This window comes from Lathamus discolor, chromosome 3 (genome assembly GCF_037157495.1).
Source record: "Lathamus discolor isolate bLatDis1 chromosome 3, bLatDis1.hap1, whole genome shotgun sequence".
In the NCBI taxonomy this organism is placed as follows: domain Eukaryota; kingdom Metazoa; phylum Chordata; class Aves; order Psittaciformes; family Psittacidae; genus Lathamus; species Lathamus discolor.
In genome coordinates, this window is record NC_088886.1 from 79,581,952 (window position 1) to 79,608,938 (window position 26,987).

General features: G+C 41.1%; 1 protein-coding gene across 1 annotated transcript; it reads left to right on the top strand.

The window, feature by feature from the left end:
* Positions 1 to 2,964: 2,964 nt before the first annotated feature.
* On the top strand, positions 2,965 to 26,237 carry CCDC150 (coiled-coil domain containing 150). The gene is given in 24 exon segments (XM_065670601.1): positions 2,965 to 3,007; positions 10,681 to 10,912; positions 11,296 to 11,513; positions 11,606 to 11,784; positions 12,341 to 12,409; positions 12,640 to 12,756; positions 14,107 to 14,236; positions 14,943 to 14,986; positions 15,830 to 15,922; positions 16,714 to 16,821; positions 17,348 to 17,469; positions 17,656 to 17,833; positions 18,144 to 18,212; positions 18,661 to 18,753; positions 19,900 to 19,983; positions 20,406 to 20,575; positions 20,950 to 21,043; positions 21,692 to 21,861; positions 22,536 to 22,590; positions 22,592 to 22,686; positions 23,114 to 23,117; positions 23,260 to 23,328; positions 24,044 to 24,130; positions 25,809 to 26,237. Coding segments are annotated over 24 exon segments (2,628 nt in total). The 3' UTR covers positions 25,914 to 26,237.
* Positions 26,238 to 26,987: the final 750 nt, after the last annotated feature.

Genomic DNA, 26,987 nt, shown 5'->3' on the forward strand with positions numbered 1-26,987 from the left:
AATTAAAAATAGGAAAAAAATATTACTAAGAGCATTCCTAATGATTTAAGAACTGAAGCTTGTGATATTGCTTACAGGGATTGGAGGTTTCAAGCCAGGTAGCCACGACATATAGAAAGTCATAATATGGGAAACAGTAAAAGCTATTATAAATCTTTTTTGCATTTTTACAATGTTTTTCTTGGATTAGAAATCAACATTTCCATTGCCAGCTCCTAAAGCATGAGACAGAACTCAACAAAGAACAGAATTTTTCTTTCATTTTCACAAAACTGATGCAATTGTTTCACACTTTGTTGAATTACACAGTTGCAAGTAAGGAATGGTACTGTTCGTAGGAGTACTACTGACAATCTGTTTAAAATGGATTCAAACACCTAACAGAATTCACTGTACTCTGCTTACATGAAATACTGCTTCTCAGCAGGAGTGTAGGTCACTGTTCTATAATCTAAGTGTACTAAATGTTCTGGTAAGATTTCATTTGATTTCAGGGAAAGAGGTGCTAGGAATGACAACTGAAATAATTACAAACATTTCTATCATTGCAAGACTATCATCTTTAACTGTTTTAGATGTCATTTAGACTTGTCATAGATCTTAAAATCTGTGGAAATCTATGCATTAACTTGTCATGTACAATGACACTTTGATTACACTTTAATTCTGTATTCTTTTAGTTCAGTGCCTGAAAATGGGGTATTTGTCTCTGAAAGGTAAAAGAGAAAGAATGTCTAGTGCCACATTAAGTTTCTAATGCTAAATCCCTGGAGATATGGAGCTGGTCTGTTTAAGCTGATAGAAACTAATTAAGACAGAAGCTGATTCTACTGCCTGTCTCAGAACGAAACAGGAATGATATCAAAATGTTATTATTTCTTCTAATTTCTTAGTGCTGTACACAGAAGTTAAAAATGATAAGTCACGCCACTTTGGCTTATAACTACTTGCTGAAGTAAACCTGGGTGCCTGAGTGCTATTCTTTATTTGCAGCAATAGGACTTTTATATACTCCTAAAGGAGCAGATGCCTTCTCATATTTCGCAGAATTCCCAGAGAGGAGCTCGACAGCAAACTGACACATTTTCCAGATATTGATTGTCCCTTGGTCTAGTGCTCTATAGCCTGTTTCCTGACTTCTCAAAGTGAGAGTTCTGATTTAGCATCAGTATACCACTTAAACTGCCATCTTATTGGACCTTTCTTCAATAGAATACAGATAAAATGCCAATTCTTGAACAAGTGCTTCACACTTCTCATATATGCATTTACACACAAGAAAGGTTATCTTTTGGAATATTCATTAAGATGAGGTTTGAGAAGAATGTGACTTATTTTGTCTGCAAAGCTGTGCAGAAAAGACTGATAAACAGTTTTGTATCCTCTCTGTTTTAGAGAATATGAACCTTCACAACCAGAACATTGAACATGATGTATACAGCATGCTCATTTTTTAATTACTGAAATTGTAGTACATTGAAAGGAAAATCAAAGTAGAAGAAACATCAGTCTTATTTATCATCATTTTACCTAGACATTTCTTAGTTGTCTACAAAGTAAACACAGAATACAGTTGCAGAACTTGTATTTATATTTCAAATGCTTCTGACAGTGTTCTGAACCGCAGACACTAGGGTCTACTGTAAAGATAAACTACATGTGAGAACCAATCAGATCCGCATTTATACACATCTAAAGTTTGAGACTTTTTCTTTAACGCTTGCAGTCTGGGCTCAACAGCGTACAAAAAAACTCCCAGTATTCTAGGAGAAAGCAATAGGATAGAAAAGTACCTAGTAATTCAGTGTGTCCTATCAAAATGTAAGAAGGCTTAGTTAAATCATAGAACAGTCTGGGTTGGAAAGGACCTTAAGAACATCTAGTCCCAAACCCCCTGCCATGGGCAGGAACACCTTCCACTAGACCATGTTGCCCATGGCCCTGTCCAACCTGGACCTGAACGCTGACAGGGATGGAGCATTTACCACCTTGGGCAACCTGTTCCAGTGCCTCACCACCCTCACAGCAACTTAGATACAAATTTATAACTATATTTTCTGCATGTATGTACATACACACACATACACAGACAGAATCATCTCCTTGCATGTTTCTTATTAAAGGCAGGTCTTCATACAAAATCTGATGGGTTTAGTTTATTGGTCCTAGTGTCTATGTCCTTGAACTCATAATTCTCAGTGTGACATCATCATCAGTCATTCTAAAGATGCTAATGGTATTACAGATTACCTCAGACAGGAAAACAAACAGAAAAAAATAATCATATCAATCTGAACTCTGCTTTCATAAAACTCAATAACAACAAAATGCTTTAAGGAAGATGAATGAAACACTGGTAATCATCTATCATGTTTATTTTCCTCATGATACATGCAAAGCATCACTTGGACAACCCAAACTGGTATTTGGTTGCTTACAGAGAGGTGTCTAGCGCCATTTTAGACAACTTCAAGTATTCCAGCTGGCTTCCCTTTGCTTGGAAACCGTTTATATTTTTGTATGATCTGCTAGCCTTGTGAGAGTATCTTCAGTGACTTGCAATACCTAAACCGGCACTAGACTTCTACATTTAGGCACATGAAAACCTAATCCATACTCCCTTTTGCTCTGGTCTACACTGTATGAAATAGATCAGAGTATTAGCATGGTATATTAATTTTACACTGACAAGATAAGTAGGAAACTGAAAAACAAAAGTGGTCTTCTGATGATTAGCGTTTTAATGCAACAGCATCTTAAGTGAAACATTAACTTCACGTTCACTGGTTTGCATAAACATTCTTATGCCATTCTTGTAAAAAAAAAAGATTAATTCTGTCAGCAGTGCTGATTTAACACTCAAGTTGGGTATCTCAAGGATCCTGCTGTTGTCTGCTGTTGACTATTATCCCTTCTTGTCTGAGACAAAGCTGTCAAACTGAATTAATATTGTATTAACTCATCATGAAGAAGGGGAGGAGGGGAAAAGACGGCAGATCAGAGGCAGGTAAGTATAGAGAGATAAAAACCAGAATGTTGTTCTTTATCTGGTATACAAAATTAGGATTATCAATACTGGCAGCATAAGGAGAAAAAAAATATGTTACATAGAATACTTATGCTGTATTATTATGCAATATATCTAATAATATATTTACTGTAAGACTCTATAGCAGCTAATAACACTAAGCCAGGGATGATCTTTTCATGACACTCTACACAAAAGCTGGTATCCAGCTTTCCTAAAAATCTGACAAGTTTCTACAAAGAACAGATGGATGCTAACAGACCGGGCAGCACAAAGTACAGAATTATTGCCAGTAAACCACCACAGTGGCAGAAATACACTGGTAACCTGAATTCTCACAAAGTTTTGCAGACATAACAGTGTAGGAATTTTAAGGATGGACCAAAGAACAGTGTTTCAGCATATTTATGTTAATATAGAATCATAGAATAGTTAGGGTTGGAAAGGACCTCAAGATCATCTAGTTCCAACCCCCCTGCCATGGACAGGGACACCTCACACTAAACCATCCCACACAAGGCTTCATCCAACCTGGCCTTGAACACTGCCAGGGATGGAGCACTCACAACCTCCCTGGGCGACCCATTCCAGTGTCTCACCACCCTAACAGGAAAGAATTTCCTCCTTATATCCAATTTAAACTTCCCCTGTTTAAGTTTTAACCAGTTACCCCTTGTCCTGTCACTACAGTCCCTGACAAAGAGTCCATCCCCAGCATCCCTATAGCCCCCCTTCAGGTACTGGAAGGCTGCTATGAGGTCTCCACGCAGCCTTCTCTTCTCCAGGCTGAACAGCCCCTACTTCCTCAGCCTGTCTAAACGATGCCACCCAAGGCTCTGTCCAACCTGGCCTTGAACAATGCCACGGATGGAGCATTCACAACCCCCCTGGGCAACCCATTCCAGTGCCTCACCACCCTCACAGCAAAGAACTTCTTCCTTATATCCAATCTGTTTAAGTTTTAACCTGTTTAAGTTTTAACCCATTTAAGTTTTAACCCGTTACCCCTTGTCCTGTCACTACAGTCCCTAGTGAAGAGTCCTTCTCCAGCATCCTTATAGGCCCCCTTCAGATACTGGAAGGCTGCTATGAGGTCTCCACACAGCCTTCTCTTCTCCAGGCTGAACAGCCCCAACTTTCTCAGCCTAACTTCATACGGGAGGTGCTCCAGTCCCCTGATCATCCTCGTGGCCCTCCTCTGGACTTGTTCCAGCAGTTCCGTGTCCTTTTTATGTTGAGGACACCAGAACTGCACACAATACTCCAGGTGAGGTCTCACGAGAGCAGAGTAGAGGGGCAGGATCACCTCCTTGGACTTGCTGGTCACGCTCCTTTTGATGCAGCCCAGGATATGGTTGGCTTTCTAGGCTGCAAGTGCACACTGCCGGCTCATGTTCATTTTCTCATCGACCAGCACCCCCAAGTCCTTCTCTGCAGGGCCGCTCTGAATCTCTTCTCTGCCCAAGCTGTAGCTGTGCCTGGGATTGCTCCGACCCAGGTGTAGGACCTTGCACTTGTTGTGGTTGACCTTCATAAGGTTGGCATCAGCCCACCTCACAAGCGTGTCAAGGTCCCTCTGGATGGCATCCCTTCCCTCCAGCGTATCAACCGGACCACACAGCTTGGTGTCATCGGCAAACTTGCTGAAGGCGCACTCAATCCCACTGTCCATGTCAGCGACGAAGATGTTAAACAAGACCGGTCCCAACACCGATCCCTGAGGGACACCACTCGATACCGGTCTCCAGCCGGACATCGAGCCATTGACCACAACTCTTTGTGTGCGGCCGTCCAGCCAGTTCTTTATCCACCGAGTGGTCCATCCATCAAATTGATATCTCTCCAATTTAGAGAGAAGGATGTCATGTGGGACAGTGTCAAACAATTTGCACAAGTCCAGGTAGATGACGTCAACTATTTTACCCTTATCCATCAATTCTGTAGCCCCATCATAGAAGGCCACCAAATTGGTCAGGCAGGATTTCCCCTTAGTGAAGCCATGCTGGCTGTCACCAAGCACCCTGTTGTTTTTCATGTGCCTTAGCATGTTGTCCAGGAGAATGTGCTCCAAGATTTTACCAAGCACAGAGGTGAGACTGACTGGTCTGTAATTCCCCGGGTCTTCCATTTTCCCCTTCTTGAAAATGGGGGTTATATTTCCCTTTTTCCAGTCATCGGGAACTTCACCTGACTGCCATGATTTTTCAAATACAATGGCCAGTGGCTTAGCAACTTCATTCGCCAGCTCCTTCAGGACCCACGGATGGATTCCATCAGGTCCCACGGGCTTGTGTGCGTTCAGATTTTGAAGATGGTCTCGAACCAGATCCTCTCCTACAATGGCCCAAGGTCTTCATTCTCACAGTCCCTGCATCTACCTTCTAAGAACTGGGTGGTGCAGTCAGAGCCTTTGCCAGTGAAGACCGAGGCAAAGAAGTCATTCAGAACCTCAGCCTTCTCCAAATCCTGCGTAGCCAGTTCTCCCGAGAGCTTCCTCAGGGGGCCTATGTTGTCCCTAGTCTGTTTTTTGTTTGCTACATACCTGTGGAATCCCTTCCTATTATCCTTAACATCCCTGGCTAGGTTTAATTCTAACTGGGCCTTAGCCTTCCTAACCTGGTCCCTAGCTTCCCGGACAACATCCCTGTACTCTACCCAGGCCGCCTGTCCTTGCTTCCATTTTTTATAAGCCTCTTTTTTCCTTTGAATTTTCCTCAGCAGCTCCTTATCCATCCAAGGAGGTCTCCTGGCCCTCCTGCTGCACTTCCTTCTAGTTGGGATGCAGCACTCCTGAGCTTGTAGCAGGTGATCCTTGAATATTAACCAACAGTCTTGGGCCCCCCTGCCCTCCAGGGCTATATCCCATGGAACCTTACAAAGCAGGCTCCTGAAGAGGCCAAAGTCTGCTCTTTTGAAGTCCAGGGCAGTGAACTTGCTACACGCTCTTCTCACTCTCCTGGGGATCTCAAATTCGACCATCTCATGATCGCTGCATCCAAGGCTTCCCTGTAGTACCACATTCTCAACAAGCCCTTCCCTGTTGGTGAGCACAAGGTCAAGCATGGCACCTCTCCTTGTCGGCTCCTCTATTACTTGCAGAAGGAAGTTGTCTTCCACACAATCGAGGAACCTCTTGGATTGTTTGTGCCGTGCAGTGCCATCGTTCCAACAGATGTCAGGGTGGTTGAAATCCCCCATGAGAACAAGGGCCTGCAAGCATGAGGCTTTTCCTATCTGTCTGTAGAGTGCTTCATCCACAGGTTCTCCTTGATCAGGCGGTCTGTAACAGATCCCCACAGTAATGTCTCCCACAGCTGTTTTCCCTTTAACCCTGACCCACAAACTCTCTGTAAACTGCTCACCTGCCCCCAGACAGAGTTCCATACTCTCCAGCCTATCCCTAACATAAAGGGCAACTCCCCCTCCCCTCCTGCCAGGCCTGTCCTTTCTAAAGAGCCTGTAACCTTCCATTCCAACACTCCAGTCATAGGAGCCATCCCACCATGTTTCTGTGATGCCTATTATATCATACCCCCATAGATGTGTACACATCTCTAATTCCTCTTGTTTGTTCCCCATGCTACGGGTGTTTGTATAGAGGCATCTGAAACGAGCTCCAATTGAAGCCGGCTCGTTGGCTGGAGCAGCTGGAATATATCTACATTGTTCCGAGCATTTATTATAGGTGCTGGCAACTGACTGGGTGTGTTGGGATGGAATGATGTCCCCCTCCCCCAACACATCTAGTTTAAAGCCTCCTTGACCAGTCTGGCTAGCCTCCTACCAAAACTGCTCTTCCCCTTCTTTACCAGAGCAGCTCCACCAGCCCCCAGTAGATCTGGCCTACTAACTTCAGTCTTATGTTCAAGACACCCAAACCCCTGACTATGACACCACCCTTTTAACCATCTATTGACCTGGCCAATCCTCCTAGCTTTTTCTTGGTCCTCCCTTGTGTCCTGGAGAATTAACAAAAAGACTATCTGAGCACCGGAGCCCCTAACCACCTCTCCCAGGGCTCTGTAGTCTTTCTTTATGGTCCCCAGTCTACTATATCCTTCAAAGTGTGCAAGTGATGAGAATTAAAAAAAAAAACCCACATATCTACTTGTATATAAATTAAATTAAAACACATTGGAGCCCAGCCAAATGGGCCAAGTGAACTCAGGAGGTAGTATCTCATTGATGATAAAACATATCAGACAGGGTGAAGAAAAGTCATGCAGGGTTCTGAAGTGGAAACTTTCAGCTAACAATTTCTACAGCTTGAATTTGATGCAATAAAAAAGCGCAATTTGGAAGGGGAGAAACTAATTGAAGCAACACTCGAGGAAAGCAGATTTACAGCAGTGATAGAACAGAATGGAGGCTCTTACTCCTGCAAAGGACCTTCTTTTGCAGAATGCTAACCTGGATGGACAAACTGCTCCAATTTAGCAGATTTGATTTATCCCACCTCTCAATTCAAAAAGTTCTACCTACTATTACAGCTTTCTCTCATACCATCCAAGGAATCAAAAATAGAGATCTTTGCATTAGTGTTTGCTCTCTGATTTACCTTCATACCAAAGCGTTCTGCATAAGCAAGCAATTGAGTGAGATGAAAAGAATTCCAAAGATAGTGCTGGCAGCTCAGATTCCACCTTGAACAAAGACTTCAGTTCTATTCTACTATACTAGAAGGAATTCAAGAAAGATCAACGAAACTATGAAAAAGGAAAGTATTTTACATGTGCTGGAATAAAACTCTGTTAACTAATGACACTTGTAGCACATAATTATCTACAAATACATGGCAAATCTAAGTAGAAATTGAAGGAAGTTATCAGCATAATAAAAAGGGTATAACTAAAAAATTGTCATGAGAAAGGAAAATGTATCACCTTTAAGAAGTGAGCTCTATTGGAATATGGAATAACTTCCCAGAGAAAGCTCCATTTCCCAAAAAATTTGCGATCAGACTGAAAAGCTGATTGGAAACAATATACAAAAATAAACTAGAGCCATAAAACTGCTAAAATAATAAAAAACATTATGTGAATTATCCTATTTTTTAATATAGCTAATTTACAAAAAAGTTTTACTAAGATATGTGAGCTGCTGTAAACATCACACAAATCAGAGGTGTTTTAATAGTACACCTGTGCTCTTAACCACAAACCAAAACATTCTTCTATTCAATTTTAGCTTGGAACTTCATGAAGCAATGATGATTCCACCAGGTATATATGTAGGAAAACACCAGGCCTGTTTGCCACCAGGCAAACTAGAGGAAGTTATTCTAATTTGAAGAAAACAGTAGGTGGTCCATCATCATAATGCACTTGCCTGCCCCATCTTGTACTGCCATATAAATGACATCAAAAATTAAAGAAAATGCCAGGTTTAGGTTATTTTGAAGACTCCAATGAAACTGTGGACAGAACAGCCGGAGCAGAAAAGGACATCAAATTGTTTCACTTCAGCTTTCAACACTGAGTTCTTTGATCACAGTCATCTTAAAAGTTTATTGTGGAAAACATGCTACAGTTTGATGGATATGTTTTACATTTTTATGCAAAGTTACTCTTACTGAACTACACACCAATGTCTGAAAGTAAAGAACATGACTAAAAAGTTCAGACCAATCAGTTCTTATTAAATTAAGCACAGAGCTTGATCTGTTTGTTTCAAAATTTATACAGCACCTTCAGAATTAACTATCTTTCTGTCAAACTTTACCTTACCTTAGTTCATGAAAGGATCTCTGAAATAGTTTCCATTTGACCTACATACCAGTTGCTCTTTTATCTTCTCACTTCCTACACATATTATTCTACTGCATAAACTAGGCATCCCTACATTGCTATTGTATCAATACCCTTTGATTAAAGAACAGCTGAAGTACAACAACAGTAGTTATTGAGAAACTATACAATAAAAACAATGCTACTTTTAATATTCAGTGATATTTATGCAACTCTTCCTTAGGTGAGAAGCTTAAGAGTTACTTAATTTATCATTTTTAATCTCCTTTTTCTTTATATTCCCTCACATCCCACGTTTTTTCACAAGCCTCCTGGCAACATCCCCCAGGCAAAGGCTTCCTGGAGCAAATTCTCAAGTGGAGCAATGACATCTGTGCATCAGCTGAGGATCATTTTATTACACATACATTACTGATCAAATGCAGCATTGGCCTGTCTGCAGCGTCACTCCTTTTGCTCAGAAAAGCTGCAACCTTTCCTCCAAACTAAAGCAGTCATGCCAAAAGATCCTTAAATCAAAACAATTATATTCATCAACAGAATGCAAAATTTGCAGCATTAATGAATAGGCACCAGCTGCAGTTGCACAGATTATAAAACGCATAGTCACCATGTTTAGATACTCCAATAAAAATAGTTCCTCTCTGCTGCCATCTACAGATACATTTGAAATTGTAAAATCTACTTCCAGATACGTATTTAAGAATAGGATCTCGACACGCCCTACAAACCAGTTCACCCCAAATATCTCAAGAGTGTTACCTCAACATATTAGAAGCATCAGGCGAAGCTGAGCCCAAGTGACAGGTCGTCGAAAGGTCTTTAGGTGTTGCCACGGTGATTTAGGTGTTGCCAAGTGATGCTCTATCCTCTGCAAAATCCTTATCTGGGGATTAGGCGCTCATGTTCTCTGTCCAATGCATGGGAAGAGTTAAGCCTCACACAGATGCCCCTCAGAAGCCAGATGAGCTGCCAAAAGTGAAAGGGAGATTCTAAATCTCAGGGATATCTTAAATATTTTTGCTTGAGTCCCCAGAATATTTAAGGTTTACTGGCTATAGCATTGCTATTAGATGCCTGCTTCAGACACCACACTGTCAGTTTCACAGCTCTACTTTCTAACCAAGAGGTTGCAAAGTCAGTTTCCCTCTCTGGATGAAAATGAGCCGCAGTAGACCAAAGCGGTACATTTGTAAAAGACTGACACCCGCAATACACAGTGGAGACAGTGTAACTCAGGCTGCTCATCTGTATTAAATGACTGCATGCCTGTTAAGTATAAAATACTATTCTTGCTTAGGGCCCCAAGTGAACGTCATTTGATATGCAGTAAATCGATCATGCATGAAACAACTATTATTATGCTCCCGGAGGGCATCTTCCCTCAGAGGTCTGACCCCACACACCCTGCAAGCTGACTTTAAACCTCTTCAAACGCTACCATAATTCAGCGGTTTGCTCTAAAACATGCTTCTAAGAGCTACCTAAGCATGAGGAGAGAGAACGCGCAATCCACGGGGCGCTCCAGGAGAGCCCCACGGCTCCTCGCTACAGCCGCCGCACACCTCAGCCCGCACTGTGCGCGGCAGGGGCGGGCCCGGCTGCGCGCTGCCGCCTGAGGCAAGGGCCCAGGGGAACGTGGAGCTCCCCCCCGACCTTTCCTCTCGGGGCCCGGCCGGGGGACCGGGAAGGCGGCTGTGAAGGAAGCGCGGCGTGGCGAGACAGAGGAGGGCCGAAGCAGAACGTTCTGTGAGCACCTCAGGACCCCGCTCGCCAGCAGCGCCCCAGGCCCACTCCGGCTGCGGAGGAACCCCCGCCGGCGGTTCTAGCCACCGTCCCGCCTGAGGGGAGACCATCGCTTCCCAGCGCGCTACTGCGCATGCTCTGCCGCCGGCCTTGTCCCAGGTTCTGGACACAGGGATCGGCCGCGGTGGGGCGTCCGTGCTGGCGGTACCTCAGCCGCGGCTGGTGCGGGTCCACGCAGGGCGGCAATGGCCAGGCCAGCCATCGTGCCCACGAGAGTCAGGGTGACCGTCCCAGAGGCCTTCATGGTGCTCCACCTGAGGATGAAGATGGTGGAGGAGCAAACCAGTGCCCTGGTGGGAGACCTGGAGGAGCTTGGCATCAATGGGAAGAGGTAAGGGGAAAAGCAGGGTAAGTTTTTCCCCTTCAGCAGCCTGGTCTAGTGGAAGGTGTCCCTGCCCATTGCAGGGGGCTTGGAACTAGATGAGCTTTAAGGTCCCTTCCAACCCAAACCATTCTGTGAGTTGCAGTTTGGGATATTGCTTCATTTTCCCCTTCTCGATCCTCTTTGCACCCCTTTGCCATGCTTTGCTCTTCTCTCCATGAAGGAGCTGGTGCTGGCAGCACCAGCAACAACAGGCTACAGCAACCTGGGGTCACTGGGAACCATCCAGCTCTGTGAAACATGGTTTTTAATCTAATCACACCTGTAACGCATATATGCAATGTCAGGTAGGTTTACATACACAGAGTAGGTCAGTCTTCTCTCCTTTTCAGCCTTGATCATTTCCACTCTGAGACCTCAGAAACACCCACTCGTCACCCAGCTATTAGCCCTGTGCAGGCCAGGGTAGCATTTGTGGGAGAAAATACACTGTGGAAGAACTGTGAGATGCTGGTGAATCGAATGTGTCGGTTAGAGAGCGTTGTACAGACACTGAAATCAAACATGTTCCGGCTGCAGGCAGAAAAGGAACTGAACTCCAAGCACACAGGTAGTAAAAACTGGGGGGGTTACTACTTCATTCTTCATTATCCCTACTAATGTTTTTCTGTCAATGAAAGTTTTTTGCCTTTTCCTGTGCAGCCCAATTGGAGCAATGCCTGAATGCACTCCATGAGGAGCATTTGCAAGAAATGAAGACTGTACAGCAAGAAGCAATGAAGTTGCATCAGCAACTGAGTGATGTGAAAGAGGCTGAAGGAAAGGCAAAAAAAGAAGTTCAGAGACTGAGTACCACTCTGGAGATAACAACTGCATCCAAGGTACAAGATTATGATCTTCCAGTAGTTTCAAGTATGAACAGACTTGTTTTTAAGTACAGTCATCTCTGACATAGTTAAACAGAATGTATATTCAACTGGAAAAGGGAGTTTATGATATATTGTTGGCAGCAAGAGCAAAAATATCTGATAATGGGACTCCCTGCTTCCAGAAAAATCACATAGGAAATAAAGAATAAACATATTTGGGATATGTAATTCTGTCATCTTTGTGACTTCAGTTCATCCCAGATTTTCTCTATAGCTTTTCTGTTTTTCCAGGAATTTCTCTGGTGTTTCAGTCTTACACTTCTGTTACTATCTCCCCTGAAGAGAACTTCAATGGAGTATGTCACTCAATCACATTAACTGTACGAAAGCATGTGTTGCTTCTTAGCGCTTGCACTCTTATATTCAGTGCTTCAGAACAGAGAACATGAGGCTGGAGATAGATTATCAAGTTCTAGGTGTTAGTACAGCAGTTGTATTCTATAATACCTATTGCTTTTGCAATAGTTATGAACATCACAGGATAAAAATATCTGTTCATCTTCTTTAGATAGATGTAGTAACTGCAGCTGAGGAACTGAGGAACACAAACCAGAAGATTAACTGTAGACTTCAGGAGGTAAGTACAGGAGCAAGGAGCTCAGTAGGAGGCTAAATTTGCCTAGTGTTTAAAGATTTGAAGATTCTTAAATAATATTCTGGGTGCAATTTTGGAATGCGCAGAACCCAAAGGAACCTGCCAGCCATGCTCATAACTAAATACAGACAGAACATCTTTCATATATACTCTTGAAGTATTTGTTCAATCTGTCTAATTAGACCTGGGTCAGAAAGTGTTTATTTTTCTAGCTCACAGAACAGCTCTCCCAGGAGATCAGCCTGCGGCAGTCTCTGGAGGAATCCCATGCAACTGTGTTGTGTTACGTACAGGACATGGAAGCAATAGTAGAAGTGGAACGAAAGCAGGTTTGAGAAACTTTCAGTCTTCTTTTGTGTCTGTTTTCATTTTCTTATCTGGGAGGAAGAGCAAGAACTTGGATGTCGTTCCTAGAAACCAGTTAAAACACTTTATAACTACAACATTTTGTACAAGTGTTGATCAGAAGACATCATGTAGTCAAACTTCCTGCTCAGAGTCGGAGTATCACAAACACTGGACTGGAGCAGTGGTGGATTTGTTCAGGAGCACTGTTCAAAGACTAATTCCATGGCAGCTGTAGGCATTTTTGATAGTACTACCATAATGTTCCAGTTAAGATTTTTTTTCTACCATCCAATCTGAATGCTCTAAGCTTAAATCTGGGACCACTGCCCCTTCCTTTAATCATTCAGTGCAACTGAATTTGACTTCATAATCTTTGTAACTACCACTTGTATTTGAGGGACACAGCTGGATCCTGCCTTAACCTCTCTTCCCCAGGCTGTATAAACCTCTTTATAATTGAGACACCAATAAATAGAAAAATATTTTTATGAGATCATAAACTTTCTGGGAGTAAGAATGCTTTCTCCATTAACTGCCAGAATGACAAAGCTAGATCTTTGTTCTCAGCTGTATTTGTATTCTGTAGCTATTTGGAGTGTGGGGAGGGGCCACAGTTCATAGTAGAAATGAACTGGCTTACACATAATTCAGTTAATAACTCTGCATGCATACGCACACACCAGCCACATGCAGTCACTCTAACACTTCTGAATTCATAGCAACAATTTAGTAAGGATAAAAGAAAGCAAATAGCAAAGTATCAAAACTTGAATAACTGAGGTTTGTTGTTTGTTTATTTTTTTATCATCATCAAGGTCTGTGTTCCTGAAACATACAAAGTTCTGTTAGAAATTACCAGTTGGTTTGGGGTTTTTTTTTCCCCCTACATGCCTTTTATCATCTTTGTGTTCTTCTACAGCAGAAGTGGAAAAATGATGGAGACCTTATTGAACTGTATGAATTACATACATCATGTGAGAAACAAAGGCTTAGTTTCATTAATCTGTCACTTGCTGATGGGTATAGTTGACCATGTTGCATTCACCTTCATCTTCTATAGCTTGATCTTTTCTGTGATCTTAATTGTGCAAACTATTAGATGCTGCCTGTCATGTAAAGATGATTATAAGCACACATACACTGTGTTACATATAGAAATATATAGAACTGCTTGCCATAGAAGTCTTCTGCATAAGGCTGGGATGAGCAGAGAGGAGAAGCTGACCAGGCTATATCTTTCCCACTTAGATTAACTTTTTAGGCTCTGAAATCTGGTAGGTTTGCCTGACTGAATTCTGCATCTTAAAGAATAACATGTAATATCATCACAGGTACAGATACTACACCAGGACTGCCAAGACTTGTGTAAAGATGTCCAGCTAGCCCGAATGAGGCTGCAAGAGGAAGAGGAAAGAACTGCACAGCTGGAGCAACAGTGCACACAACTGAAAGCTGAGCTGGGTATGACAGTGGATTCTTGTCACATCCTTTTAGCCCTTCTCTGACTGCTTCCACAGTGAGAGGAAACAAGCACCAGACCTGTTAATTGAAGGAACTTCTGAATGAGCCTTTGATGATACCTTGGATGTCACAACACTTTGGCTAGATTTCCCTCCCTACCGTGCTCATGCTGAATTGTCTTTTGTTGTCTTCATATTTTCCCAGTATGTTATAAAGCACAGAATATTATAGGCAGGTTGATTAAAATTCCAACAAAAATGCTTCTGGTTTTAGATCTGTGTGGTTTTAGCAGGGATCTGATCTAACTACTGTTTTCTTTATCAGTGCACAAAAATGTTGTATATGGGCTGCAGGTTACAGTCGGCACAAGTCAGTTGCTTACACACCTGACAACTGAGTAAGAGTCATAGTGTTATTTGGTTTGCTGAAGCAATCACAGAAGTGGTATATGTAGGAGCCTGGCATGATGGCATGCTTCATTTAAAAATTGAATACATTACAATTACTCTATGGAATCAATTTTTCAAAGTAATTTTGCTGAAATACTGAAGTCATCAAGGAAATTATTAAAGAACAGCGTATTTGTAGCAGTCTTACCTGTCTGTGGCATATTCAGTAACTCAGATAAACTTTACATCAAAATGTCAACTTTTAAAGTGACCAAACAGATAATAAAGTCTGTCCTGACATTCTTTCCTATTTTTAGACTCCAGGAACTGTATCATTTCCCAGCTTGGTGAAGAAACAAAAGTAAGTTGTAAACAAGTATTGGTGAGGAAAACAGCTAAATAAAGATCAGAACAGCCTATGTAAGAAGACCTTTCAAATGTACCACATTCAGAGGCAGAATTTTTATGTAGACAAATGCCAAGTGCAACCAAGGCTACTAACCACTGAATGTCTTATTTTATTATTTTACCAGTTTGGGATTGACCTACTTATTTTTTGAAAGAGTTAACTTTCATATTCTAATGAAATATCAAAACACTGATATGAATGCCTGCCTTGGAAAGCTAGAACTGGCCACAAAACACTGTTGTGGTAGCACAAGTATTGCATATAAAGGAGACAAATGGGTTGGTGATTAATACTACAGAAAAAAAACAGAAGCTTGGTTAACTGGGTACTGAATGGGCAAGGAGGTATGCTTACTGCCTATTTAGGGAGCGTGGCTGCTGTCTGAAGTCTTCTCTGAAAGTTTCAGTAAGATGAGGTAAAAGTTCAGCTGAGCCATGGAGTCTCACAATGCAGGCAAAGGATTCCTTAATTTGTTAATTGTACCACTTCTGTCCTTTAAGCTCAGAAGCGTTGAGATTAATTATACTGGAAACTAAGAAGTTTGAGCTCAGAAGGATATAAAGTCACCCTCAACTTTCAAAGCTAAGTTAGAGCACGTAGCACTTTGGTTGTTGTTTCACATTTTGGAAAGAGGCTTGTCTTAGACAAGCCATGTGCAGTGCTTGCAAGAACATAGTGATGTGACAATAGCTTAAGGAAATAGGCAAGTACAAAACAAAGATTTCATATTTGTGAAGTGTCTGGCTAAATGACATTCAATTTTTTTTCTTAGTGTTTTGTTTTATTGCCCCTTAGAATGCACAGCTGTCTCTAAGCAAAGAACGCAAGAAGAACCTGCAACTTCAGTCTAAAATGACCACCTTGCGAGAGACAGCAGAGAAAGTGCAGGTAATGAGAATAGCTACTCTTGTTTTTAAGATGGAAATAAAGTATAACAGAACAAGTGATTACAGTGAGAAATGATTATATATTAATGGGAAGCCTCAAATGCAGGTGAGGAGACAAAATTTAATGCCCTCAGGTAATGCGGGCTAATTCAATCACTATGGTAGGTAACTGTTCCAGATTTCCTATCCTTAAGGCTGGAAAGTTTTCTTCCAATACTTATTTTGAATCAGGGTTTTTGAACATGTCTGCTTCAGGGGCCAGGACATGTAGGACTACTGCTGCTCCCTCTTCTATCTACCCTCAAAGTAGTACATTTATATTCCTTTGCACCTTTAGATTCTTACGGAGTATGTTTCTATTAATAAATCAAATATGCAGTACTTGGTTGACTAAACTTTCCTCTGCCTCTTGGGGCAAAAGGTTCCATTTTATCTTTATCTGTAGAAAACCAAATGTGAAATTAGTAGGGGTCTGTTTTCAATTTTTGTCTGTTTTGCCTTAGAAACATTACTTTTTTCTGGACTTCAAAACTCAGAAGTGATTATGCTTGATGGGTAGTTTAAACTACATTCTCTTTCTTCCATATTACTCTAAAGTTTTGACATTTTGGAATAAGTCTGCCATAAATAGGGACCACCTGAACAATTTTTTTGGAGACTTTCTACCTACAATAGCTTTTTCCACATGTGCAAGAGATTTTTTAAAAGTTTCTGACAGGCAGCTATGCAGAAAAAAGACCTAACCCCCTGAACACATCTGTCATCCTCCTCCTCTTCCTTCTATCTAACCAGGTCCTTAATGACCGCTTAAGCCAGCAATGCTCACAGCTCAGCACCACACTCAAAAAAGTTGTCATGGAGAATGCTAAACTCATTTCAGACCATCAGACTGTGCTTAAGGTATGAGCCTGCTATTAAAGTCCAAGAAAGTCTGTAGCTCAGATGTTAGACAACAGACTAATTCCTAACACTGATAATCTGTGGGAATAGAGTAAAATACTTCACATACAGTAATGGAAGTTCTATAAAGTGTTAGTGTCCTTCTTTGCAAAGATTTACTTTCAGTACAGAAAAAAGAGGACATATGTTTTGGGGAGAGAGTGTAAATGTGGGTCATACTAATTACAGAAATATCCTGTAACAACCACTAAGAAAGAGGAACATATAAATTAATGGGTATTGTAAGTACTGTAAAAGCAGAAGCTAAGTGGAAGTAAAAAGGATCTGAGATTAAATATATATATATAAAAGCTAGGTAAGGTGAACTCAGATTTGACACCCTATTCAAGAGTCAGCACACCACAGTAGGGAGAACTACAGGGACATTGCAAGAGCTCAATGACAAATGAACAGCTTTGTAAATTAGTTACTCGTCCTTCATCATTCTGATGTTAGTGTTATTGCCTGGGTCATTTTTCCCCTTTAGGCAGAACAAGACAAGACCCATAAGCTGCAAGAGCAAGACTCACTTCTGAATGCTGCCCATGCCAACATTCTTGGAGAGCTGCAGAGTGTGCAGCATGAGAGGTCTCAGCTTCAAAGAGAGCTGTGAGTTTTCTTGTCTGCAGCCTCTTTGCCCCCTTCCTCCATTGTATTCTCATCACCTTGATTTCTGCTTCTCTAGCACTCGTTACTTAGTGACGCACAAGGGCCAGTTTGGTATTTAATATGGAGGCCATCTTCTGTCCTTCTATTGTGCTAGAACTCCAGCTTGGCTTTTTTTTCTTTCTTTAGGGAGGCCTTACGTACAGAGCATGGCAAATACAGGCTGAAGGGAAGCCTTGCTGAGAAGGCGGCAGCCACACAGAGACAGCTTCTGGAACGTACTGTTGCTAGACTGCAAGATGAACTTGAGACAGCTTTGCAAGAGAAAAGATCTCTGCTGGCAGAAAAGGAAGATCTTCAACAGGAGGTACAGAAAACTTACTGTTTTCAAACTATATTGTTGAAGGCTGCTTTCAGACCCACACCATTAGGGTTCTTACTGACACACCAGTTTTGCTTTCAAGATTACTATTTTTGGCTGTTGCAGTTACAAGTGTGACACACTCTCCCCTTTCCAACTATGCTTATATTTTGACTTGTAATGTCTCCTCTCAGAAGCATACAAAGGGAGAGACAATATGGCAGCTCTGAACTTCAGATTAACTGTTCTGAATGTGTAATATTTCTATAAATCTGGATGTTTTCAGGTGACAATAATTTCACATTTCTTTTGACAGATAAGGACAAGAGCAAATGAAACAGTACAGGAAAGGAATAAATTAGAAGTACTAAAAACAGAGAATGAGGTATCTTGCAGTATATATGGCTGTTCTTTAAATTTAGTGTTGTCTTTAAGTTTTGCTTTCATTTTGCCTACTCTCTCAACTCAGTTATTTCTAAATACTGTGATATTTACCACAGCCATATTGTTCATTTTGCTCTTTGATATTTTTCTTGCCTATGTGGTTGTGTCCTTTGGAGCAGCAACCCTACTGCTACCTGCATAAAGCCCTATTAGTAAGCTTGTTGTGCTATATATGCATAGCCTGGAAAAAGACAGGCAGAGTTTGTGGTATGAATGAGATATTCCTTAGTGTTGTGACTGAAGTTAGTATGATTCTTTCACTGTTGTAGAATTGCTTTCTAAAATAGGAGAGACTATATCTAATCCATGCGTAGTGCTAAGGTTTTGTGATATTGTGACTGTGGAAATCTTGAAGGGGTACAATTAGTGTTGGGTTTTCTTGTTTGTAGCTGGAAATTATTTCAATGAAATTCACTTTGCAAACACTAGAGCAAAAGAACAAGAGGCTATTGAACCGCTTGGATGCGCTGGTACATGAGCAGGTAAGCCACTAATGAAGTGGGTAACTGACAACCTGACTGAGAAGTAATTGTAGAAAGAATCAAGGTGCTCTTTGACGTATCTGTATGGCTGATGAAATCAAGGAATCAAAAAGGGGGAAAAGTGAAAATAAAAGGATATCTCAAATATTACTCCATCTTTGTAGATGTCTGTGTGGGATGAGCTAAGAGGACTCTATAGAGCTTATGGTATTGGTATGTCATTAAAATCCTATGACTCCATTCCATTTTCTAGTACAGGCATACAACTTGTGTATCTGTACATATATATTCAACTTACGTACATTGGGAAGTTATTAACAACAATTTTATGCCCTTCATGGACAAATTTGCACTTGGGATATCATTCCTGGTTTTAACTTGTTCCTATTCCATTATTTCTCACTAATCTCAGTCACCGAGATCAGGATACTTTACTGGTTCCAGAAAGGCTGAGTAAAAGCTTAGTGATGCTGTGCTACCAGTGCTTTTACAGTGTTAGATGTAATGAGCAGTTGTGTTTGTTGGAAAGCCTAAGAAACACTTAGCTACTGATAAGGTCCTTATATCACAATGCTAAAGAAAAAATAACTCAGACAGCTTTCGAATGTTTGTTATTTGATAAAGTCACATTTCTGCAGTAGTTAGTGGATAACATGTATATCTTCTGTTTAACACACAACTCCTTTGGCAGCAGTTACAGAATATGAATCAATAGAGCATTCAGAACCTTTAAAAGTAGCCTGATTATTATTTTATTCTTTACTAAGTTATTTTAATTCTGTTCAGGCCTTCTCATTCTTCTAGTTATTATTGCTTCTCTGTATCCTATTGTCAAAGGCTTCTTTCATATCTCCATTTTTTTCTCCTCTGTCCCAGGACAGTGGCCTTCTTGTGACCATCTGAAAGGTTGTATCAATTTGAGCAGCTCTTCCTAAAGATTAAGCTGTCTTGCAGGAATTTATGCCATTTGTATTTCTTTTTTTTTTTAATACCTGTTTTAGTGTTTCACCTAATGGAGTATTTATACCTGAAGCAACAGAGGAAAGTTAAAATACTTAGAGAGAAACAAGATACTGAGTACTTTTTTTGTTGTTTTTTGCCTTGTTTTTTGTACGGAATGGTGATGTCTGCTGTTTTTTTCCTCAGTATGCCCAGCAGCATGTGCAACAAGTGCTGGTAGAGCTGACTGACAGCAAGAATAAACTGACCTGTGACAAAGGAAAACTTCAGGTACCTCTCAGCATCCTATTTGTCAGCTCAAAAGGGAAACAATCTAATATAAGGTTGTTTAATCTTAGCTCTTTGATACTTAATTTGCAGGGAAGTGCTTACTGATCTTCTGTACTTAATTTGTGTACTGTCAAGCACATATATTGAGAGTTCTGTATCAAAGTCATCTTCGATCCTGCTCACACTGCCTTATAGAGTGACAAAATGCTGTTAATGTAGCATCTCTAGCATTTGTGATTGTTAACTTGCTTAATGTGTGAAAAAAGTAGAAGGGCTAAGAGCCGCTTCTTATTTCCACATTCAGAAGCATTCCATACTCTTGGCACTGCTGCAAGCGTGCAGGTTACTTAGAATACTTTCATAAAACTCTAATAGATGACTGATTTTCCTGCTCCTTTTCCTAACAATTTATTGTACTGCAGGTGGCAAGCCTGCAGCACCAGCTGGACGCAGCAAAGGATGATAGTAATAAGGCAACAGCCATGCTGGAGCATGCGTTAGCATCTCGTAACAAGATGAAAGCAGCACTGGATGTGGTACAAACTGAGCTGGTGCATAAGGACACTGAAATCAGCCACCTCAGAAGAGACAAGTAAGTGAAACTGATTCTGTGGTCTATCAGCAGTGCGGGGAAGACTTAAGAGTTGAAGTGTGGCATCTTCCCCATGGCTCTGGCTAATAAGCTATACAGCAAATTTTTTTGAGAAGTTTCCTACATGCTTTCCTGCAACACTGAAACATACTTGGTACCAGTGAACGAAGTACACCAAGTGCTTGTAGCCAGCTTCACAAGCTTGGCAGGCCTTGTACATCCTGTGGAAAGTAAGTAAAAACCTATGTAACTTCAGTGACAGGCAGAACTTAAAATGGTTAAGGTAGAGAACCAAACTGTGAGATGGTCACCTCTTCAGAGATATGCACAAATTGACTTAATGCATGATTTTACAATCCAGTTTCTATTTTCAGGAGCCAGACTCAACCGAAAATACAGATGTTGGAAAGAGAACTGAAACACTGCCAAGCCAAACTGGTTGCTATGGGAAAGCAGCACCGCAGCCAGGTAGAGACCACATCTTTCCGTGGTAACAGCCACCGCTGTGTTTTTCATGTTGAGCCAAGTACCTTTTTCTGAATACAGTGTGGTGTAACACAGTCATGTGAACCAAGGTAAAAATACTGTGTCCACTTTGGGCTGTTGAACAGGCAAATCATTATCCCAGTGTTGAAGGAGGCAAGCATCTCCTCTAAAGAAAGATTCCTTGGCACAGGTGCAGGTTTTACAGTCTGCAGGTGGATACATAATATGAACAGATATTTTGGAAGTTTATATAGCACTTATTTTATATTCTTTTTCTTATTAGAATGGAGGGGAAAGAGTCCAAGGAATTGCCTTCATCTTTCCTCATAATACTTGGTGTCACAAAGATTACCTCTTGACCCAAACACAGTCACTGTTGGCAAAGAACACTTTTTTCCAATAAAGTCACACCTATATGACAAGTTCTGATCCTTCTGACTAAGTCAGTCAGTGGATTGGCATTGTAAGGATTCCCATGTAGACGCCTGTCCTTAGGATGTGTGTAATCAGACAGTTGGTGAATACACTGTTACTTCCTCTAAGTTGATACTGACTAGGAAAGGGAAAAATTAGTCCTTTCTAAGCTTTTCATTTGGGTAGGTATAAATCTGATTTGTTGTTACTGCACAGGTGGAACCACTCTGTAAGGCACTAGAAAAAGTTAGAACAGACAAGAAGAAACTTGTTCTTTGTTCGGAAGAATTTTTGCAGGTCAGTAACACCCTGCAGAGCAAGCTGATCCAAACTCAATGTGAACTGAAAAGGAAAGAAACTGAGAATCAGCAGCTGATGCTCTGCAGGTAAGAGCAAATCCATAATAAACACTTGAGGAGAAACAATACACTAACATCAGAGCTTTACGGCTTTACTCATCCATCAATATCAGCATTGACTGTATGCTGAGCCAGCAAGATGATAAAGATAGGTTCATGCAGAACTAAAGAAATGGGCTCTTTCATTCATTCCCATAATGACTCTTTGACCTACTCTGCTATACTGAAGAACTGCTTACCAGGGTCATGGCACTTTTACACACAGCTTTTCCCTGAGGATAGCTGATACCACTTCCACTTTTGAAGTGGCCTGCAGTAGCTTTATCAAGGAGAGCAGAGAACAGCTGTTTAAATTCCCCACCCAAAACTGAATGTAAGTAAAACCTCAAACCCAAGTGTAGGTGCAGCCTGAGTTTCCTCATTAGCCTTTGTCTAAACAGGCTTAGCAATCTTCTGAAGGAAAGTAAGTTGTCCTAAAGTGTTTCTTTCCAAAAAGTCTGTTTACCTTGCATGGATATTATGAACTTCCTTTTAAATAAATGGAATGTGAGACTAGAAAACACATTCCAATCTTTAAAACAGCAGTAATGCAGAGAGTATATCCAAAAGTATTTACAAATTAATTGTCTTTCCTATTCTTGTATTTAAAAAATAAAGCAAATATAAATGTGATTAACTGAATTTGTTTCTGCTCTTTAAAGGGAACAGTTAATGAAAAAAGACAAGACTGAGGGAAAGATGTGTACTGCACACTTAAGAGTTTTTGAAGCAGCAGTTTCAAATTGAACAAGAAGCTTCCAGGAAAGCCACATGTCACGAATCTGCTGAAGGCATAGAGATTAAAAGATTTCAGTGACAATTTTAAGACAAGATCAAGAGCAGCTCATTACAAGTATCTGTCTCCTTTTCATCATGAAGTTGTCCATCACTTTTATACAAAATCCAGCATTTTATCATGTGGTGGACAGGCATTTTGGCAGCCATCTGTAGCGATATCTGTGCTGTCTTCACTGTTAGAAGTACCACTCTATGTCCCCTAGAACTATGTACCTCACTGTACATAAGATCTAAACATTGGTTATCAGTCATGCCAGTAACTTCAGGAGGATAATCTGGAGTTGTATAGCAATCTCCAGGGATAAAATACTGGTTTGGAAGTCTGCTTTGTTTCTTGGGGGCTGTATCACAAGCATAACCTTCACCTGTGCCAAGGCTGGATCAAAGTCCAGCATAACCTTAATATTACTCAAATCCCAGCATTCACTTTTCCCTTTGTTAGAAGGGTATTAAAGAAAACTCAAAACACCAGGTGCTGTAGCATGCTTCAGACACAGCAAATCAATTGGGTGTGCTGCTTATTAATTGTTACATAGAATAAACTAATTCTTCTGTTAATGTGAACTCACTTTTTCCTCTTTCCCCTAGAAATCCTGTGAAGAAGAATACTCCAAACTGGCTGAAGTTTCCTGTGCCAACAGAGAGCTGCAGCTAAAGGTAATAGAGTTGGAAAAGTCTTTTTCCAGTTATAGGAAAAACCTAAGAAGTCAAAGAGCTCAAGTCAGACAATGCCTGGCCTGTAAAGCTAATGCAGAAAGGATAAAGGTATGCACACGTTTTTCAATAAAGGCAGATGTCCTAGTTGAGAACTCCTTTCTCCTACTGAGTAGGACTGCTGTTAATCCTTTGCAGTGGAGCTGGACTTGAAAACAAAAGTAACTTTGGACTCAAATTCTGAACAGAAGATGAATAGATCAATAGCACAGTAATTGTGTGGCTCCTCCTGTCATCCCTCCAGACCTGTATCAAATATGATGCCATAGAGTCCCATCCCCCACTAGATTTTTATCGTAGTGTTTGTTCTCTTTATTATATTGTCAGGTAAAGTGATAACAGCATGAAAAAGTGAGACACCCATGGAAGCGTTTTTGTGCAAAATCTATGGGCTTGTAGAAAAGGTGGTAGAAAGAGTTTATGAACTCAGTCAAAAATTATTCTTACAAGTCTTACTGTGTCTGCTCCAGAAAGCCCAAGTTACAATTTAACATACATTCACTGTGTATCTGACTTCAGAGGGAGACAGTTTAGGGGGTTTTATGTGATAGAACTCTAAGATATTTACAGTGGGAGAGTCCTTCCCTTACATTGCCGTTTTTTATTTGTGCCATGAAAAAACTGCATATAAATTAATGTTACTTCTTTTTCTACTCAGGAACTGGAAAAAACAGTCAAACATCTGAAGGAATATAAACAGGAGGCAGAAAAGAAACTGAAGGAAGCCAGCATAGACTCAGAACAGGTGAGAGTAGTTAGCATTCACTGGAAGTAACAAGACGTTATTTCAGCATATGCAGCAAGTTACCCTTTCAATCTCAGGTACAGGTCTCTGGTGAAGAGTGAAATGCATCTTTGGCCTTTCCAAGTCACATTTATCATGCTTTTAAAAAATCAACTAACTAAAAAAAAAACCCAAACCAACAAAAAAAAAACCCTTTAGTATTGTTTTGATCTTTTCTGTGCATCACTTTGATTTCATGGGGTTTATAAGAAGAGCTTTTATCCCATACAGACTATTGTTTTTATCAAGCTCAGGAAATCTGTATTAACCAACCAAACAGAAGTGTTAGGGCCATGTAAATTGCCCCACTCAGCTGCTCTTGTGTCACTGTACATGTGACATCATGCAAAACCACATTTCACACACCCACCCACCCCAAGAAGTCATTTGTCCTTGCATCACCTTATCCCTACACTACTGTACATATTATCCAAATTATTATAATTTGCATGGGTTACTATAGTAGTCTGGGGTGAAAATCTAGTGGGTTAGATATTTTGCAGGGTATTAACCAGCATAAAGTAAAATAAAAGGAATAAGGGTGCCCCAGCCTGATGTCTTACATACTGTTTATCAACCCAAGTATTATTCTGTGATAGAAAGAGACCTTAACAGCAAGAGAATATTTCTACACCACTCTTCAGGCAAAGTCAGTCTTCCCTTGCCTTTCTCAGGAGCTTGTGGTATTCAATATCCATTTTTTCCCCCATTCTTCCAAAAGCCTTTCTGGTTTATACTGTCTTGGAGACCACAGTTGACATCATTGCCCCCCCTAATGGAAGAGGGTATCATGGAGCGCTCCTACCCCTACGAACGGGAGAAAAAATGGATAAGAAAAACTGTGAAAGAAAGTGTATGCTGATCTGCGTGTTCTTGCACAGGGCTCAAGAACTGGAGCACAGCATGCACTGACTGTTCTCTCTGCAGTTCTAATTACACTGTCTTGCCTCGATCGCAACTAGCCTAAAAGCAGTTCACTGTTGGTTCAAATCCAACTACCTGCAGCTAGAAGGTGTGAAAAAACACCAGCCAAAGACCTGTGAAGACAGCAGCCCCAGAAAGGAGGTAAAGGAAGCAAGCACATTTGGTTCAAAGAGGGAAGCAAAGAAAATAGGCAGGGGAAATATTTGGTAGTTCCTTATCAGTCAGTAATAGTTTCCTAAATTTCCTTTTGTAGTTCCCTACACAGGGGAGGAAAACAGACCCCTCTTCTAGTTTAGTTTGCTTCCTCCTCTTTTCCCAAATGACATACTGAAGCAGCAAAGAATATTAGAGGAACAAGATCGCTTCAAGGGACTGTTTCTGTACTTAAAAAAGGTTCTATTGCACATTTTGTTGGTGCACATTAACCAAATACTTGTCTAAAGCTAACAGCTAGAATTCTTTCTCTACATTCACCTGTTTCAGTGGTTCTCCTTCCCCGATCCATGCCTTTTACAGATACCTTTTCAAAAGCTATGCTTACCTTGTTTGTGTAGATTCCTCAGCCTTCTCCATAATTGATAGTTCTTACAGAGGTATATAATTAGCCTTTTAGAGACGTATGTATGAAACTGCTGAAACTTTAGTCTCTTCTTTAGTAAGGACAGAGATTCCCGAAACAGTCACCAGCTTCATAAAACATGGCATCTTTTTCCAGGAGAAAAAGCAAGAAGAGCATCCCACTCACACGTCCCTGGACACAGCGAGACCCAACACCTCCAGCTCACCACCAGGAAGGCCACGTGAGTTGGGCAGGAAATGAGCAAACTTGTCTGGGTGATTCCCAGTCCAGGGAGAGCATCACCTGCCAGAAGGAGACTCCCAGCTAGCATGCACGTGCTGGAGAAATTGGGAACTTCAGTTGATCTCACATAATTAGATACGTCTGTAGCACTGAGAAGGTATTGCAGATGAAAGGTGCGCACACAGGGCACCATATATAGGGGACTTAGGGTTGCTTGTTTAAGTCATAAACTGATTTGAATTAAGTCATACCTCTCACCTGGTCTTTCTGACTCAGATTCTTTGCACTGTGAGACTGACAGAAGTACCATTTCTAGCAAAACAATGACTCTTTGAATGTTGATATGCTGCGTCTTTGTTTTCATTACTTTTCTTTTACCAGCTGTAGACTGGCAGGCGCTATCAAAACAAATCTCAGACTGGTTTGCAGAGGGTTCACATGAATGACCAAAGGCCGAGTCATGTGTGTGTGGCTGGATGCTGACGTGACTGCAACAGGGTGGAACTGGCAGGACTGGCTGCTTCTAATGGCAGATGATACCTGGGTCATAAGAGAACACAAGCCTTGGGCTATTTTAGGAGCATATAAGGAACGCATTAGGTGTGTGATGTTACACCACACATCATCTTACCTTCATAAGAATTAGTGGAATTTGTTCAACCTATCCTACTGTGGAACAACACACTGGGGAAGGAGTAGTTGGAGCAGCTGACTTACATCATAATATGCTGAAGATGATTATAACATAGACAGCTTTCGTACTTGTTCAACAAAGGATCAGCTCACCTTCCTCACAGCTTACTCTTCCACATGGTTCAGTACAATCCAGCTTCAGTGCAAGTGTTCTTGTATGCTGATTTGCTTCAACAGAGCTGCTCAGGCTCTCCTGTGATCAGTGGTACTCTTTTATTTCTGTGAAGTCTATACATGTTATTTGCAATACTTCAGTGGGGTGGGAAGTCTTGCATACCTCTGGAGCCTAGGAGTAGCTTGGGAGACACACTGGAATTGGCTCATTCTACTCCTCCAGAAATTTGGTCCTAAACTGTAACATATGCAACCGGACTGTAATTCACCATGATGTGAATCTCT